The sequence below is a fragment of the Rhagoletis zephyria genome, unplaced genomic scaffold, assembly GCF_001687245.7.
Source record: "Rhagoletis zephyria isolate East Lansing unplaced genomic scaffold, Rhagoletis_zephyria_1.1 Rzeph_scaffold_00039, whole genome shotgun sequence".
In the NCBI taxonomy this organism is placed as follows: Eukaryota; Metazoa; Arthropoda; class Insecta; order Diptera; family Tephritidae; genus Rhagoletis; species Rhagoletis zephyria.
In genome coordinates this window covers 625629-646095 of record NW_016157123.1, presented here as the reverse complement: position 1 = coordinate 646095, position 20467 = coordinate 625629, and the positions used below count along the sequence as shown (strand labels likewise).

Genomic DNA, 20467 nt, shown 5'->3' with positions numbered 1-20467 from the left:
TGGTACATATGTGTTTAGTATGCTCAGAAAGGTAATGCTTGCTATGCCATTGGCAAGTTTTTCTATTGAACGCGCATCCATAGCACACTTGCAGCCTTAAATGACTACACCTAGTGACTGGTATATTTGCATACGTATATGCATATACATAAATGCATGTAATTTGCTCTATTTCACACATTTTTACTTCATATTTCAATGCATGTATTTTCTGGGAAATCAGCCTTGAATTCTGTCACATTTGCAATCTATGCTCTAACGCAGTTACAATTGAAAACACATCTCTTTTGTTTTTTTTTTTTTTTTTTTTGAAAATGCACATGATTATACTTTAGCAGATTGGCAATTATAGCACGCTATCTATAAGCGATAGCAAGCCATCGACGCAACAACATATAACATACAAAATCAAGAGTCTTCATTCGTATTTCCTTCAGCTGCAGAGTAGACAGACCTACTTCTAACACTCCATCTCCAGTAAGGCTAGAGTTCTTAAGAAGGCTTTCAAGTGTTCTGTTATTCGGCCATCATGTCAACATATAAATATAATGAGCGAATAGAGCGCAGGAAGCCCTGAATGTTTGGTGTCTAGCACAAATATTTAACAAAGCAATATTCAAGGTCTTTTGGCAAAGAAACGATCAAGAATAGTGACTTATTCTGACACTAGGCAATAAAATCTCTTTTATTCCGCGAACTGAGTAAATAAAGTATGAGACATACTATGTACATATGTTGGTTACCGTTGTGCAACGTAAGCAGCATAAGCTAGACTGTCAGCTCTAGATACCCAGAAGAGCATTACCCGAGACCTGCCCTCACATGATTTTAAACCGTCCTGGTATTCTGGCGTATCCTAGTAGACCATGCAGGGGAGTTTTCCCTAAGCGCGCAAAGTTCACGAAGAAGTGGTCTAAACATTTGTCTCAAAAAATCTCATATTAACATCCTCCAAACTCTGTCCAGAACGAAAGTATGGAGTGCCAAGTAGTATGTCTAATGCCGCTTATGGTGTCTAGTGAGTTGATTTCTGCAGCAGAAACCATTTATCTGATGGAGTTGTCTCTTCTAGTGTATTGTGGACTATAATTTCCACCTTTAGCACTAGCATTGGACATAAGGCGTATGAATCTTTTACGTGCCACTGCTTAAGCTTTGTTGTGATCTGCTTAACAACCGGCCATTGCCTCGTCGTATTACGTGCATACAGTTCTTTTTCCATGGAGACAATATCAGCTGCTTAAGCTGAGGACTTGAAACCGTCTAACCGTAGGAATAATGAGTTCTCAGGCGTTCACTTAGTAAAATCTAGTCACTGTGGAGCTCCGTTTTCCCACAAGCTGAGTTTCCGTAGCTCTTTCCCTGCTACCCATTACATTCGCAGAGGAGATACTTTCGTTTGCCAAAGCTTTTATGGTCTTCTCCTCATCGATTCGCACACAAGTTAATTCAATTAAGGCATACGTCTTTTGCAGAGCCTTCTCTCTCGGCGTCAGCGAAATTGTGTATCCCATTTTTTCTTTTGCTTCTTTACCACGACATTAGCGAAACCTTTTAGGAACTAAGTGGAAAGGATTCCGCGATCTTGGAAGTTTTGTTACATTTTATAACGATTGCGAGGTATAAACTCTTACCCACAATATGGGTTAGACTCAGAACTGGCATCCACCTGACTGGGAAACAGGCAGCTATGCCCTCATACGTTGGTAGAAGGAGATAATACTACACTTTTGTTTTAGTGTACTGCAGTATCTTTGTATATGAAGATATATCCTCTATATAGATAGTTCTTCGATAACTTGGAGACCTAGCGCTTTCGGAAATCAGGCCTCTTTTGAGATTTTTAATTTTTCGCAGAATATCGGAGATATCTTCTCCCAAAGCAGCATAACAACAGAACAAGCTTTTAATTGGGGCCTGCTGTTGGTCTACCGCAGCAACTTGTCCTAAATTCTAAGCGGCCTAAGCTTTGTAATTCACTTGGAAAAGAACCGATTCATGGATGCATGTGTGCACCTTAATGTACACATATACTTTTACATATGTATATGTATGTATATGCATACAATTAACAGGAATTTCGTTAGAGCATGAATACCTCGTTGCAACACTGACATCGGTATCCATGGCATCCATTAAGAATCTGCAGAATTTTCATTAGAAACACATGCATGTATGTATAAGTCATAGCGATGAGGCTGGCGCTTGAGCAGAGAGGGACAATGATAAAGCCTGGCATTACAATATCCATTAGTATCAGATAGCACATGCAGCATGCATACTCCGCCCCATACAAACATACATATATATATATGTATATTAGAGAATTCCAGTAAATGCTTGCCTATGGGTGGGCGGCGGAATGCGTGTAAATGCATATGCCATGTGCAAACGCTCGAGTGAATTTCTGCTCACGTTGCAATGAGTTTGGGGGTACGCAGCATGCATGTCAAACGCTTACGCGCGTCACTGGTTGAAGCTTTTATTGAAATTTATTTCGAGTTTTTCGCCAAAGTATTAAAAAATATATACATATTTTCAATTCTTGCTGCTTCCCTGCCTATGAGTGAGGCAGCTACTCACCGCCTGCTGATCGCTGACAGGCAGACGTCCACGAGAAGTTCCGCTAACGCTAGCTGCTCGCTCGCCTGCTGGCTGCATTTGAAAACGAAAAGTTTGTTGCAAACTCAGCGTGGCAAGGATTGCAACGCTTCTCACTAGCGCTCGCTCTAGCAAATGCGCTGCCATTCAGGCGGAAGTGCGCTAATGTTGACATTTTCCACAGCGCTTCCGTTCGTTTCCTTCACTTCTCTGATTTTTATACTCAACGGTTGCACGTAGCTAGCTGACTCGCGCTTTGCAAGGCATCGCTGTTCGTTTGAAGAAAACTTCGCGAAAAAATAAAAATAAATTAAAGTTTTGCAAACATTAAATAGTATTTGTACGTATGAATGTGCGTTGCCTGGCAATATTTTTTCTCAACCGTTCAAACTAAGTGGAGAAATTGGTGCTTACTTGTGTTATTGTTGCTGAAAGTGAGTGGCATATAGCAGAAACTGTGGAAAACTACTGGTAAACAAAAGCAAAGTACTTGCATGTTGCTACGCTTAACGATATCAACAGTCAACAAGCTGTTGCTGGAAAATTTTATTTTCTTGCCAATTCTACAGCTTAGCAACACCAGCCATAAAAAACGAGAATCAGCAAAAAAATAACGTTTATAGTTTTACAGTTTCAGCAAGTTTCGATTCACTACAGCAACAACTGGTTATTGACTAAAATTTAAATTTCGTTCATAAATTTATAGGCGAGTTACTAAAGTGCTTAAAATTTGTTTGCAATATTTGATATTTCATGCAGTATTCACATATGAATGTGTTTCATCACGAAGAAAATATTTCGAAGCTGGTGTGCATTTATTTTGAAGAAGGCATACACAGAAGTATATTCGAGAAAGTGCTTGTATGTATACTACATAACCTAGCGCTCGAGGCTAGAAAAGCAGCTACCATATCAGAAACCTTAATAATGAAATTCCTTTGCAGTTAACAATAACAAACTTGAAAATTCGAAACGTTGCATTGCAATTTCGTTGCTTCTGTGCTATTCGATGCAAACTTTGCCATGCATAATGTGACCAACTATTTCATAGCTCAAAGACGTACAGGTTAGGTTGGGTTAGGTTGGAGTGGTGCACTTGGACAAGCTGAACGCAGACCATTAATTTAGTCGGCGAGTAGCCGCGAGCCATTTAAGAAATATCAATCGCTGCCGATTTCGTTGCTTGAGAGCTCACGATTAGTTATGAAGTGCGAGTCAAAACGTTTGCACCTTAGCCTCGCGAAGGCTACACATTCTAAAAGAAAGTGTGGAGATTATTCCACCTCATATTCCTCTGTATAGCTGATACCAAAGGGATCATTTTAAATTCCTAGTCTTACCGCAGGAATACCAATGGCACAATGGCCTGTCCATCCCAGAAGTACTCCGACGCGATTGATAGAGAGGTCAGAGATTTACCTATTTAGAGTACACCATCATAGCGTTTAGGGCTCTAACAGATGTCGCATTCTTCAGCAGTGAGTCTACCGCTTACTTGATGACAGCTATTTCCACCTGAAAGACACCGCAGAAGTTCATAAGTTTTGATCCATCCGTGAAGAAGTTTACCGCTCCCTTCTATCAGCAACCCCGCCCTACCCAGTCCTCCCTTGAGGGAATGTAGGTAGAAAAGAAGCTTCTGGGAGCCATTTCGAAGGCTTTGTAATCTATGTGTTCAGAGACGAAGTCAAAGCCCTCCAGAACTCCAGAGTGTTCAACTGTCGAGCCAGTTAATCATCCGATTTCCTCGATTTACTTTACCAAAGTAAGCAGTGCGGTACCCACCGATCTTCCCTCGCAAGAAGCATGTTGGGTTCCATAAAGACAGTCACGAGGAATCGCGTTTATTATGTGCATCTGACTGATAGACCTAAAATCCGTAGGGGACTACCATCCAAGCTTTAGAGATGTGCCCTGTCCTTACGCAGTTTGCATAAATAGGAGACAACCAATTCCACGACACCTTCAGCTGCGCCGGTATGATGCCATCAGTCCCCGGCGACTTGAAGGGTTTGAACGAATTAATCGTCCAGGCCATGTGACGATCGTCCAGATGGTCGGAGAAATATAGGAACTGAAGTACAAAATATCCCAAAGAAATATTTTGACTATACTGCGAAGTACGAAGTACAATGGCTAAAAAAGAAGTACGGTTGGTCACATTAGGCATGCAGTACAACGCAATTTTTACGTTCTTTTCCATACATATGTATATACATTTTAGATTTTCAATGCCAGCAAAGTTATTTATTCAGGTGCTTTTTATTTTAGTAACCGAAGACAAATCTCTTTTTGTACGATTTTTATGTTATTTCACCACTTTAGTTAAGAAAAATTTCAAAGCAGAGCCTTTGAATATAGTAAATATTATACAAAAATTAATTTTCCTTAAGTCTTCGTAAGCAGATAGAATTATTCTTGCAAAACTGCAAAGAGTTGGGGACATGTCATGCTGCCCATCTAGGCTAGCTGCATAGACAGGAGCAGAACTTAGAGGACTTAGAGGACGTATTTTCAGCAGAGGTGGCTGCTAAAGAGAAATCAATCGATTGGCTATATAATAATATAATAACTATTAGAAGTGTAAATATCAACTGTGACAGCCAGGAGACAATCAGGTTTTTGGGATCGCCTATCTTGCAATCAAAATTCGCCATACACTATCTGATCTCCATATGAGTCTACTCGAGTTACTTTCCTAATTAAGCAGTGTCATTTTCAGTACTATATGCGGCTGATAATTGCCTAGCCGATGATATCTGGCTGCGGACAACTTTTCAAGGTTAAATTCGATGCAGGGTAAAAATGCTAACACTGAAGCCTGGAATGCATTGGAGTTTTAAGTCTTGAGCCTAGTTTTTCATCCTTGACCCAGCTCTGTACCAATGTAAGTATTTTGGATTAGGAGAACGGATCCCGTGAATTTTTTTTTTCGAAAGCAAATCCTCTTGGTCGTGAAATCAGCAAGTTCGCATCTTTTCAACACTCATATCTTTTCAGATATCTTTTATAAAGCATTTTTGCATAGAAGTTTTCGTAAAAAAGCCGATTAGGGATTTACTTTGAGACGGCTGCTACTTGCTTAATGAATTTGAAAATGTATATTTTCCAAAAGCAACTCCACAGACGCGGTTGATCAAGTTATCCGTATGTCTACATATTTCATCTCAGCAGAGTATTCAGGCACTGATATCGAAGAGTGACCAAAGCAAGGTTCGGTTAACACTTTTTCGCTTTAACGAATATCAGTAGGGTTTATGCCTCTTAGTTCCAATGCATTTGAGATAGCACCAGGCAAGACTTAAGAGAGGGATGTTTCCGGGACCGGAATTTCAATGGGCCCAAACTCTTTGGAAATTAAGTTCGAAGAAAAAAAATTTTATTTGATTTGATAAATAGAAAGCATTGTTTAAACAAATTAGTTTTTGGGGGAGGAGGTTCACGGCCCTGGATATAACCACAGGTAGTATTATTGAGCACCTCCTCAACATCTCATAAGGCTCACAGAAAGTAATCCTTAGTAGAGCCGTGGAGAGAAAATTCCTCCCGGGGGTAAATACGTATATTCAAGTATTTGAAATTAGCGCTGTCTTTTTCAGTGAATAATGCCGAGCATAAGTTCACTCTCCACTCTTAAAACAGTATTTAATCATACCCTAAAGAGTATAGCTTAAAATTAAATTTGTTAATTGAATGACTTTCGTTTTATTTGTTTAGATTTGTTTTCAATAAAAGTTTTTCCAAAAGTTCCCACTCAGTTATATACGGGTACGTATGTAGCACCACGCAGTTTTGAAAATTAAGCAATAAAATTCCACACAAACAGCAGCCAAAGTCAATTGCAAAGGTGTGGCATTAACTGATGAAAAAGTGCCGGACTATAAACAACCGTCAGCTGTACTGAGAGCAAACATGTGAAGAAAGTGTCGAGCGAAATACGTAGTTACAGAAGTTTTTTCTAAGTATATCATTTCCCAACAGTATATTTGCTTTCAAACCCATGCATGTTCGTGTATATTGTATGTTTGTACATATGTAATTCTGCGTGTGTATGCTCCTTCGGATGCTCTAGTGAGCATGTTACACGCGACGACAGTGACGCCGATACTTGAGAAACTCTTAATCTTTGCAACTTTTTAATTACTTTTTCTAAAAGTTGGCAGTATTTTAAATTGTTTAGAAAAGTTGGTGGTACAGTAAAAAATGGAATTCGAAATAAAACAACGTCTACAAAATAGCAGAAGCAATACAACAGAGTGCAAATAGCAAAAAAACAAAGCAACCAAAACTTAACAGAAAGAAGAAACTGAAAAGAATTGCAAACACCAAAGCCAATAGAACAAACACGCAGGCATGCAAACCGAGTGAGGTTTGCGTGCGTAGAAAAATGTGGCACACTGCATTACTAATGTGACCAACCGTACTTCTTTCGGTAGTACAGTACTTCTTTTTTAGCTCTTGTACTTCGTACTTCGAAGTACAGTAAAATGTACTTATTTGCGATATTTTGTACTTCAGGTCCTGAACTTCTGCGATCTTATGGACGATCGTCACATGTGCGATACGTTCGTTCAAACCACTTAAATCGTCGGGGACCGAGGGCATCATGCCTGCGCAGCTGCGATGTTAGGCCTACCAGTCTCTTTTCGTAGACCTGTACATAAGAAACGCGATTCCTCGCGACTGTCATTCAAGAGCTCAACATGATTATTGCAAGGAAAGGTCGGTGAATACCGCTCTGCACACATTAGTAAAGTGGTCAGAGGAAGCCTTCAGGCATAAATATTATGTAGCAGGGGCCTTCTTCGACATCGAGGGGGCCTCCAACAATGTCACTCCAGAGGTAATAGTTAAGTATATATTACGAATATAGGCTGAAACCTGAAAAGGCTTATCTACTGCTTACTTCGTGACGGCACTTTCGCAGCAGAGTGGGCGATCGCCTGCACTCAGCGCAGAGTCAATAGAGGCATTCCGCAAGGTTGTGTTCTCGTTCCCCTGCTCTGCATTGTGTTTGTAAACGACCTTCTAGTGCAACTTAAAAAGTAGCTGTCGGCTATATATATGATGTGGAACTTTTTCTTAAAAGACGATTTGTATTTGATCTGGCTCTGAACCAGGTAACTAGGTGGGTGATCAACGGCGGCCTCGCAGTAAATACCAGCAAGTCGGTACTGGTCTTCTTTACCAGGAACTCAAGATGCCCGTTGTGGACAGGGTCGAGTACTTAGGCTTTGTCCTGGATACGAAGCTGTCATGGAAGCCTAACATTGAGGAAAGGGTAAGAAAGGCGACGGTTGCCTTGTACTTCTGTAGCGGAGTTATCGGTAAAAGGTGAGGTCTCTCGTCCAAAGTAATTCATTAGCTCTATGAAACCTGATTTAAGCCTACACCTACACCTAAGTTGAACACGGAGCCTGCGGATAATGCAGACAGAATTGTCGCAGCACGAACTGCTATCAGGCTAAGGGTAACCGGGTGGTAACACTCTAGAGTTCTGGAGGGAATCGATTTCGCCCTAAACACATAGATCACAGCGCCTTCAAAATGGCTTTCAGAAGCTTCTTCTCTACCTACATATATTCCCTGAAGAGAGGACTGGCTAGGGCGGGGTTACTCGAAGAAGGGAGCGATAAACTTCTTCACGGACGAATAAAAACTTGGAGACAGGATTGGTGGGATGTCTGTTGTCGATAACTCACCACCAAAACTATGTCCAGGCTTCCGCACGGCTGCTATGTTTTTCAGATGGAAACAGCTGACATCAAGGAAGCGGTAGACTCACTACTAAAGGGTGTGATGGAGCGCTCAACATCGGTAAAGGAATGTCTGATCTCTCTATCAATCGTGTCTGAGTACTTCTTAGGTACTTCTTCTAGTTTAGGCAACGGGTCACAGTGACATCGAGGGGAAACTGCGTGGTTGATGTCCTGGCTTTGGAAAGGCACCTTTAAACCGCGATGCTCCTTTTGTGACATAAAAAAGGAAAAGAAGATGTTTATCTGGTGCAGTAAATTTTTTTATAGGGCACTCTAAAATACAGCTGTCGAGAGGAGGATGGCGTAACATTATTTCCACACTTTCTTTTAGACTGTTCAACCTTCGCGAGCCTAAGATGGAAGCATTTTGGCTCACACTTCTGAGCTTAGGGATCGAAATTAACCGCATTCCAAATTTGGTAATCGGCTCACGGTGTTTACCTAACCCAACCTAACGTTTACTTCTTTGAGCTATGAAAATGTTGGTCAAATTATGCATGACACATGTCACAAACTAGAGTGGCCATGTTGAAAGTTAGGGTTTTTATATATTTAGTTTTGAATTGAATGCTTCTATCACTCCCAAATAATATTTAAAAATCAGATCCCTATACTTTAATTTGATTTATCTGCTAATTAACTGACAAACCCGTTGGGCGTGGCACCAAGAATTGTCAACTTTTTGATCGGCTATATCTTCCAATGAGAAGTAGGATATAGAGCTCAAACCAATCAGTTGCAATCTGCAGAATGCTGGACAGTTACACATATGATGGTCAGAGGCAGCCTGGTTTTCAATACTTCCTTTTATGCGGTGCACGTCATCTAGAGGACCGCTGTGGCTGATTGGTTGGATATGCGTCCTAAAATTTCGTAACCTGTATTCGATTCTAACAGCGGTCGCCCTCGGCAGGCAATGGTAAACATCCGAGTGCATTTCTATCTTGAAACAATACATATGAAACAATATAATATATATAATATGAATAAAAAGCTAGTAACATAAAATGCTCAACTAATTTAATGCTATTATTTTTCAAACTTCAATTCAAAATTCTTCATTTATAGTCATATAGTCCCCCTCATACCAGAATCAACTGCGTATTATCAAATTTCGTATGAGTTATTTTTTAATGCAAATTTTGATTTATTATTCTCTTTGCAGATGCGGTGACCAAAGATAGTTAAAGAGTTCAAGAGTGAAACCTGAAAGAAGAAAGCTGAAAAAGGGTTGTCAAACACATATGTGACATGCCGAAAATTGCGGCTCTCGTAGGCAAGGGTATGTGACAAGCAAATGAAAAGAAACAACGAATGCAAAAAAATTTGTTTGCATACATAGACATAGCCATATAGAAGTGATGTAAAATCACTGCCAAAATACTAGCGGATTTAGTAGAACACGAATAAAAAAGGGACATAAAAATTTAAGCTCAAGCAATACGCCGCGCAGAAACAACGCACAAACAAACTGAAGGCAGAAAGTTTTCAAAGTCTGTCTTCTGACGACAGAGCAATGGCATTTGATGACTGCTGCTTGCCCGAAAATGAGACTAACCGGCAGACAAGCACGAGAACAACAACAATAGCAACAGAAGTGTCCGCAAAAGGAAAAATACAAACAGCCTTCGCAACACTTGACAACACACCACAGCTGCGTATGCAACAACAACGAAAGGGATTGTGAAAAAGAGCAAAGCAACAGCTGTAACTGCAATAACCAGCAGGACAACATTAAGCCGCATTAAACCACACTGCCGACGCCACTCGCGGAACACAGCCACTGCCACAGGCATTGCATAAAACGAGAAGCCGCAGAAAAAACCAGCTGGTGGAAAAAAAGCAATCACGCTGTTGATTGTACGACGCTTATGGTGAAAGTGCTGCTGGTCAACGACCACCAACCAACAAGCAATTCAGCTACAAAACAACAACAAAAAACTAACGCGCGCAAATAGTAAAAATCAAAAGAGGTAGAGGGAGATAGAGAAAAGGAGCAAAGGAATCTCAAATCACAGTCCTTGGGCAATTCGAGCACATTGAAATTGGAATTGACTAGCGGCAATAGAGTGTCGCTCTTTGACGTTGTTGTTGTTGTTTGTTTCGCCAGGCACTGAACTCAGTTATACTGGGCAGGCTCGTCTAGTCGCTTTTCCTCTATTTTTTTTTTTGCTTTTGCTTTATCAACACAGCAAGCAGCGAACCCTTTCACGCCTACGATAAGCAAATAGAGCAAGTAAATTGAAAAATCAAAGAATATAAATAAATAAACCAAAAGGCAAGCAGTACGAAAAACAAACAAAACCGATATATTGAGAAAAGGTCACGAAACAGCGTTAGAGCCTTATATTCGGAGAGGAGCAGCTGTCATCAGCAGCAAGTTTTTTTTTTTCAATTCTCTTTAAATTTTTGGTGGCTCACTTTCCCATTTCGTTATTTCAAAAGCACACGTTATCAGATTTACATCTGCTTCTCACCGTCAAACTACTGTTACACGTCTGACGGTTTCTGCAAGCCTCCCTCTCCTCGTCGCACACTCAAAGGCAATTCCTATCAGCGAGATGATATCAAAATTTTGGTTGAACGTTTGGTGTGCACTGGTGGTCAGCTGGTTCCCACTGCTAACCGACGGCTATCTGAATGTTTTCATCAGTCATCGCGAAGTCATCAAATTAATGGGTGAGTAAAATTTCTTAAATCCAAATCATGTATGTACTTTTACACGATCAAATTCCATTCAGTCAAAGTTTAGCATTAAATTATTTAAATGGAAAATATAATTTCGCACACAATGCACAAAATTTAAAGCACTGCGTACACTTAGTAGGGGTTAAACAAATTTTTGGGCATGCAAATTTGCATTTTTCAGTTAGTTATGCGCAGTGAACCAGAAATGTGGTTACTCATACGCCCCCGTTGCTCGCCCAGTGTTATCTGTGTGGGTGCGTATCTCCTCTTTATTTCTTTTATTTTTTGTTATTTTTAGACTATATACTATGCTTCTGCAGTTTTTTTAACGATAACATATTCATTTATTCATTTCAAAAGCAGATTGAAAGTTTTGTATTTTATGCAGCAAAATAAATGTTCGTCAACGGGGCGTATACGCAACATATTTTGATTTGACTTATTTTTACAAGCTTTTATTTATTTTGCTACTGGGTATGCATGTATGTTTATTTGGCTCTACTCTGACAATGAATTTTTAACCAACTTCCCCGATGAGTTAAAGACTTTGAACTTGAAACTTAAATAGCTCAGAAGTTGATGGCAATGCAATATGAAAGATGAATTAATTCGCTAGGTGGCCGATAAGCCTAGTGCATTTGATATTCAACACCCTTACGATTGCATAACTATCAGACATAGAATGTCCAATTTATCGCACCATCAACACTTCTTTCTAAAGAGGAGTCGGAATGTAGGCCAGCCTCGCTCTACTGCAGGGAAAATTATTTCAATATAATGTCGCCGTTGTGAAAAATTCGCAGAGTATTAGAGAAATTTTATATTTGTAGCTGCAAAGATCTCATCCGATTTTTTGTCGAATTTTCTTAAATAAAATAAACTGTGCACACTTCGATTCTTTTACAAAACTTCGGAGAAAATTTCGGCAAAGCAATGAAAATAATGTTGCTATGTGTGCAAGATTTTTGCAGTACTTTTTTAATTTTTCGTATAGAAGTTTCTTTACTTTCACTTCATACAATTTTCTTTGAAGATTCGTAAAAAAATCGTTACAGAAATGAAACACCCCTAAGGATTTCGTTAAGATTTCGGGTACTTTGGTTTGCAGGATTCCTTTTATTATAACAAATATAAATGTTTGTGAGTGAGTGAGTGTTTCTTCTGCGCCCGTAAAAATTGAACTCTTATTAGTTCTACTATACCGGCCTATTTTTTAAGAGAGTTGCCACCTTTTTAAAAAGTTAAAATTAATTAATTGATAAGGTAAATAAATGTATCAACAGTGTAGCTGTCAAATGAAAACGTTTCCCAAATGAATTATTTCGAAAATACTTTTAAGGGGGTTACCACCTGCAAACAAACTTAAAATTGAGTAATTAATAAAGAAGAAAATCAAACGAGAGGCATTAAGACCGATTTACTTCGAAAATATATTTCAAGAGGGTTGGCACCTGTTTAAAAATCTAAAACCAATTTAATTTACAAATAGGTATTTTAATACGGCTATCAAACTGCAGAGGTTTAAGAAAGCTTTATTTCAAAAACATGTTTAAAAGGAAGTAAAAAACCAATTTAAATAACAAGTTAAATAAAATATTTTAATGTGGTATAAAACGAGAGAGGTTTTACAAACGCTGTATCTATGTACATATTTGGAAAATATTTTTGAAAGAAATTGGCACCAGTTTAGACATTTAATGAAAGTTTGTGAGTGCGTATATTTTTGTGTCTTTGTATGTATAAAATTTGGCGTACAAATAGCTTATGGACTGGATTTTTATATAGAATTTTTCTTGAAAGGGGATGTCACCTGATGAGAAAACAAATCTACTTTCATCGAATCCAAGCGAACGATATTCAAGAAAGCTTTATTAGGAAAACCAACCTATTTAAAAAGTCAAATTGAATTTTATTAATAAGTTGACCGGAGTACTGTAATGTGAGTGGCAAACGAACGAGGTTTTCCATAGCTTTACTTAGAAAATATTTTGATGAGGGCTGCCACTGATTTAAAAGTAAAATCCCATTTTTTCATAAGTTAAATAAAGTAAAGTAGTGTTTCGAAAATATTTTTAAAGACGGTTGCCAACTGCTAAAAAGTCAAACTAAATTTAGTCAATAAGTAAAATGAAACATTAAAAATTATGTTCAGTCAAACGAAAGCTCTTTAAGAAGGTTTTAATTGGAAGATATTTTAAAAGGTGGTTAGTACCTGTTTATAAGTCGAATTCAATTTAATCAATTATTTTAATGTAATATTACAATATGCAAGTCAAACGAAAAGGTCGCCCCTTCACTGTGAAAACAGCTTTGAGGGGGATGCCACCTGTTTAAAAAATTAAATTCAAGAAAACATTTGCAAAATAGAAAATCTTTCGCCTCCCCAGTAAAGATAAATGAAATATAACAATGAGATATTGATGTGATGAAGAAAATACTCTTTTTCTAAAGAAATGGCAGCCTATACAAATAATTAAAAAAAAAATGTACGAAGTATGTCAGCTTTATTTTCATTTTTGATTTTAACCCATTGTATAACTGCGTACTGAATAAAAATGTTACTGCTACCTGGCACCCTTTATATTATTACACTATGATTTATGGAAGTTATTTTTTTATACTGAAATTCAAAAATCAGTTAAAATTCGACACAGGTTCTGGAACCTTGATACAATAAAACCTTTTTTCAATAAAATGTATCACTTTCGGTGATATAATTTTTCTTTGCATTTGAAATCATAGCATTAAACCGAACTTAACGCGGGTGGAGCTGTGGGCAAAAGCTAGTATATATACAGCGCCGGACTAAATTATAGGGAACAGGAATTTTTCATAATACATATATTCGAAATTTCTTATTTAAATTTTTTCCGCAATATATAGTTCATACTACGAAAAAAAAACCATAAAAATAAAATCTCTAAACTTTGTGCAAAACTCAGGAAAATTTGCATAGAAGCTTGCAACTTTTAATCGGATTTTTGAAAAAAAAAATATGGTTGTTTAGCTGATTTAAGTTTAGTATAACAAAGTGCAGGTTTGAATTTGGTAAAAAATCGCATTGATTTTTGCCATTTTTCTCCCGCAGTTTCGTCCTAACAAAAAAATTGTCGAACGTACATAATTTTTATGGAAGAAACTACATACTCAGAATTTTTGTAGCAAATCAGATAAAAAACTTGTAAATTTATATACAAATTTATTAAATTTTTTTGGGTTTTGCACAAAATTGAAAAATTTTGTTTTATATAAATAATTTGCACAAAAAAAAATAATTTTTGATTAAACACGGCCGCAAGCTCATTAAAATTGTTGAATATGAGGAGGAAAAAATAAAGAAAAAAATTTTGCATATATTGCGAAAAATTCCCAGTGCCTAATTTATTGCAGCACTGCATATATAAAATGCTCTTTCTATCTCTAAAATATATTTTTTTGCATTCCACCACATAAATTCGTTATTCGCCAAAAGTACCACTGACACACTTTCGTCCGAACAGATTGACTGATTAGTAGCGCTAGCCAAGTTTCACTTAAATTCACTTTTTCTTGCACGCGCAAAAGCACAAAGCCAGCAAAATAAATACAAATACTCAAAAAATATGTATGTATTTGTATAGCAACAAACCAAATGGCGAACTTTGAAAGTGAAAAACACTTGAAATATACAAATAAATTGCAAGCAAAGTGAAAGCCAAACAAATACAGATATGAAAGTGTTGATCAAGCCAAAAGCTGAAGCGGTTAACAATCAGGAAACGATTGAAAACAGCGGAGACTGCTTTGCCAAGCGAAATGTGAAAATGGTGAAAATATTTAATAGATTACCAGATTAAAAGCATCCTGGACGCGAAGGGAGTGGGCAAACAAACGAAAACACAAAGCCATTAAAAGAATAAATATATAATGTGCAAATATAAAAGTAACTAAGTATGTGTTTACGTTCGACAGTGTAGAAAGTTTTCGAGTGGCTTTCGAGCATATTTACAGATGTATGTATTTATAAATAAATGATACTCGAGCATATAGTAAACAGGACACGAGCGATATAAGTGGAGCTTAACTCTGCAGGCATTGTTCAATTTTATTTGCCACATACATACACACAAAATCATTTATTTTATTTTCGAAGAGGAAAACCTCGATATTAAAGTATCTGTGGAATGGAAATCATTACGGCACATACTTATTGTTGACACATAAAACCAAACAACAAAAAACTGCAAAAATATCCACGAAGAAAAACCATTCACGCTTTCGCTGTAGGTGGAGCAGTGTACCGTTAAACGCTATAGGATGAGTGATATGACATCGACAATCGCAACGCCACCGTCCACAGCTCGCGCCATATTTTCTATACGTATGTATGTATGTTTAATGGAGTACCATTTCATTAGCAAAATACTGAAGCTTCATTCGGGCGCTTTCACAAACGCAATGCATCATTAACGAAAACGCGATCCCACTGATTGTATCGAAGTAAAGGCCAGTGTGCAGCTCTCATGAAAAGTAAAAGCTCCATATAAAATGACGTACAAGAAATGGCTAAGAAATTTTCTTTAGCCAAATTTTCTTGAGGCAGTACGCAGTTCTTTCGAAATACGCTACGCTTTCTACTACGGTTTTCTAATGTTTTTTGTGAAAAAAGAGCACAAGGCAACCCATGCTTGCAACAGAAATATATGCCCGTTCCATTATTGCTTGAGGAAAGAGTGAGGCAACAGGCTGGCAGCCGCTGGCTGGGCGGCTGGTAGCACAAGTTAAAGCTAAGGCCATGCGACCTTGCCGATGAGCGATTGCCGTAATTGGAAGCCTACATGGATATGTACATTAGGGTGATTCAGAAAAAAAAAATACTTTTTTCCTCGGCACCATGCTCAAAAGTTTCGTTTAGATGCCAAAATAAATCTCTGAAAATATGAGCCCTTAATATTATTACTACGAATGTTCGCATCGCACTTTTCAATTTCCCATAAGAATAACACGGGAAGAGTTGTTTTTTTTTTAATTCTGATATTTATCATATTTTCTGATACTTATTTTGGCGTCTAAACGAAAATTTTGAGCATGGTTCCGAGGGAAAAAAATAAAACAAAATTTCTGAATCACCCTAATGTACATGCATATTTAGAAAGAGCACAAACTCCAATAAAGGAAAGCAGTCACTGACGCAATCGCTTTGTAATTGATTAATGATTCTTTCCGTATACCTTATGCACTTTCCATCATTTATCCACTTACCACAAAGCAGTGTTGTTTGTGTTTATATTATCGTGGTATCTTTAATGGCTACTAAGAGACCGGATATCTTTGTTAATATACTTCCGCTACTATGCTCAATGTATTCTTAGTTTTTTTTTCCAGTATTTCGTGCTCTAAATTTGTCGCTGCTTTTAACAACAAACAAAAATAAATGGGAAACCAATTGCAACAGAACCTCTACAATCAACAAATTCAAATACGACAAAACAAGTTTTGATTTATGTATTTATTTTCTAACAAAGCACCAATAGCTAAAACTAAACCACCACGGTTTTCGTTTACATATTTCAATCATTGTCATTTATATTGTGAGCGTTTTGGCTTTCAAATGATTTCAAAGAGAGAAAAGAGCAACTCACAATTAACTAATTACAATATATGAAACTAGTGAACCGTTTAAACAGGCGGGGTTGAATCACCTGAAAAATAGGTGGCAACGTATTTCGATTGATACCCATATTTTACTAAATCTTTTAACTTATTACATAATTTGAATTTAACTTTTTCAACAGGTGGCAAGCCTGTCCAAACACCTGTTTCACTGTTCACACTGTTTCGTCTGACAACCACATTTTAATATTTCATACAACTAAGTTCGACTTTTGAAACAGCTGGAACTGGAGTATTTGTATTGAAAAAGTGTAGTTGTAAAGAGGCCGGTAGAGGAATTTCTAAAATCAAACGAGATTTCTGAATTAACACCGTTGTGACTGCTTCTGCTTTCCTGTGCTCGTTCTTAGCCACCTCCAAAATATTTTCATCATGCTGACTAACTTTGGATATTTAGCAATATCCCAGTGGGAAAATGTAATGTATAGTAATCGAAAAAATAATCCGTAAAACAACCCTTTTCACATTCGAAAATGCATTTGTTTCCCCAGAGCGATGTCCTAGGAAAAGTGGAGCATTCAATTTTGCATTACGTAGTATCGAGAAGTGACTGTGTTTTAATATGAAATGTTTGGAACTTTTTGAATACATTAGAATGCTGATTACATATTTAACAGTAATTGGATATAAAACTCATAAGAAATACGTTCGATTATTTATCACGCATGTAATGCATTACTACTTTTTCACTGGGATATAATGCAGCAATCTTGGTGTTTCATGGATATTTGCTCTTCGCGTTTATCTTCGCTTTGCTCGCCGCTCCAGTATTTGCTAAGCTTAAGAGAAAATCTAATGGGTGTTTCATTCAATTCAGTGCCACTTCAGTTGTATCAACGATCAACAAACGCAGGCCTCTGTGACAATTGATAATTACGAATTCCATTACGCATAAAATTTTGTATTTTTTATTTATTGATTTTGTAAAAATTTTACTTCATTGTGTAGCTGTAGGGGGGCAGCTGTGCCCCTGCGTACGTCCTTGACGTTCCAACTAAAGATTTTTTAACACTCTTTCGTCTGACACCCATATTTATTATCTCATAATACAAATTTCAATTACCCTTGTTCAAATTGAATTTGTTTTTTTCAAAAACAGGTGGCAAGCCTCATACATGTAGTCCAGAAACAAAGCTTTGGATACCAATACATGAATATTTATGCGATTGGTAGTATCACAAGTGGAGCACGAACTGAATATATGACGATAAGTAATAAATATGGCATATCCCATACAAAGTAACTGTGTACATAAATACCCTTACATAAACATAACTACCACATTGCGAATTAAAATAAACGTCATTATAAAGTTACAGTATTTTCCAAGACACTTAACTAATATAAGACGCTTTTGTGCTGCATAAAGCCAAAAATTAATCCACACTCGTATTTTCAAAACGTAAAACAACAAATATACATACACACATATAAGTGCATCTAAGACGTCATCCTTACATAAATAATAAGTAGACGTGCTTTTAGTAAAGTTGTGTGGCGTGTAAATCAGCACAGATAAAAGATAAAACAGCAAAGCGGCTAAAGCATGGAGCAAGTGTGTAATAAGAAATGCACAAAACTTTTAAAAATATTCGGTAGAAGCACTTTACTGATATCACTGGTGTACGTACATCTTACACAACAGATACACATATCATACATTAGGGTGTCTCAGAACAGAAGCGGAAATTTTTAGGTTTTGCGAAATTCGGTAAACAATATTCAATATGTCCTATCTGCAGGTTTTACAATAATAAGATTCCTATATAAAAATCCATTTTAGACTTAACTATTTTATTAGAATTAACTATTGAATTTCAAAGTTAAAATTGCAACAAGTGATGATAATGAAGTGCTAGATGGGTTCCAACATCAGAATGTAGTTTTTGTATAAACTGCAGATAAGTCATATTGAATATAAACCCCCAATTTTTCTAACTTTTCTTTATGTATCCCTAACATTTCACATATAAATTCTTATTTCGGTAGAATCGCAATAACCTGTGCCGAATCTAAGTTATACTTAAATTCTCACTCCGTCAGATACATAACACTTCTGATACAATTGAAAACTTAGACAAAGAAGAAGTACAGTTTTTCAAAGAATTTAAGAATAAACAATTTTACAATAAAAATTTCCTGTTGGCTGATTTTCGGAGCGGGTCCGAAGACACCTTGACTTTTCTTAAATGCCTAAAGCAAGGTGAATTTATACAAGTTGGTATCGTTTGGGTAAAAACAAAAATTACAACAACAAATTAAACGGACAATGACGGAAAAAAGTACCACAATTATACAACAAACATATCATTTTGACTTTCAGAAGGACCGCGGCGAATTATAGCAACGCCTTGGTCTAAAGTTATACATATTTGCTTTTCGCCTTAGACCTTTTTTGAAACTTATTTTCAAAGGTATCTGCCAGACCTGATGATGCTTAAGTAAACTACAATACTTTTGTTAACTAAATTAAAATTTCTTTAGCATGTGTCAACTTATTTTGTGGAGGGCTCACACTTTTATTTACATGCATGTTTACATATTTCTATAGATATGTATGTAAGTCTGCACGTACATACATATAAGAAGGTATACAATGCTTATTTTCTTTACACACATTAGTTCACCATATCACCCAAGCATCTTATGAAAGAAAGTTTCCACCCTTGTAGGCTTATTCTTAAAGTGAGAGCGTATAAATTTTCTTGTTACACCTTCAAACATATGTGTATACACATGTGTGCACATTTGCTACTATGAAAAGTGCATATGGAGCGACAGAAACAGCGATGCATCTTTAACTTTTCCAACTTTTTACACATTTACACGTATGTAGGCTTATTCGGATGTTTGTGAATCGTACGATAGCATATGGGGAAATGTGCAGCTGCACTCAGCATATTGTTTCGAAGCATATCTACTATGTGTACCAACTTTTATTGTAAATGAAAACATGAGCATGACAGTATTTGTGTGTAGACATATGGATAACTTTTTGCAAGTCATGTACCTATGTGCGTCACGGTCGCTGTGTTGTAGGGTTAGAAGTGCGCACTGCCATTCCGCAGGGCCTGCGATCGAGCCCAATTTCAGACTAATATAAAAAACGAATGAAAAGAAAAGAAAATATTTCCTCAGTGTTTATTTCTGCCAAAAAATACAATCCCTGTACGTAGTCGGCGCATAACTGTAGACCACTCTGCTATGTGTGACAACATCAGAGCGCCCGCCACAAATCGGAGGAGAAGCTTGGCCAAACAACGACAAATTTTGTTAGCTCCAATCTGTTATATTACTACATATTAGCGTATCGTTCAGGCCTAACCAATCTACTCCAACGAAATGTTTGCGACAAAATCATAAGCGGTAAACTCAGAAACGTGACCAGACAGTATGGGAATGAAAAACTGAAAGTCGTGCTGTAATCTTTTAGTAGTTATTTCATAAATTTAAATTTTTACTTTGATGCACCTGACATGTATATACATATGTACATTAAAGTGGTCCAAAAATGTATGTAAAAAAAGGAACAGTCCAGCGCCTTCGTCTTGGTCTGCAGGCTGTATCGGAGATACAGCCGCTAAATTTAAACGTAGAATACGTGGTATGGTTAAGAGCATATCCAAGTAAAAAAACAAAAGCACACACTAAGCAAAAAATATCGATAACAAAAGCGATAATAATATCGGTAGCAAAATCGATAAAAACATCGATAAAGAAATCGATGAAAATATTGATATCAAAATCGAAAAAATATCGAAAGCAAA

The 20467-nt window shown here is 37.1% G+C and overlaps 1 protein-coding gene across 2 annotated transcripts in view; it reads left to right on the top strand.

Annotated features, from left to right (window-relative positions):
• Positions 1-20467, top strand: part of Drl-2 (tyrosine-protein kinase derailed 2) — a 121472-nt gene that overhangs the window by 28108 nt on the left and 72897 nt on the right. For both annotated transcript variants that reach the window (XM_017620763.1, XM_017620752.1), the window contains exon 2: positions 9526-11039. In XM_017620763.1, coding sequence (XP_017476252.1) covers positions 10922-11039 — 118 coding nt within the window. In that variant the 5' untranslated portion in view covers positions 9526-10921. The remainder of the gene's footprint in view (positions 1-9525; positions 11040-20467) is intronic.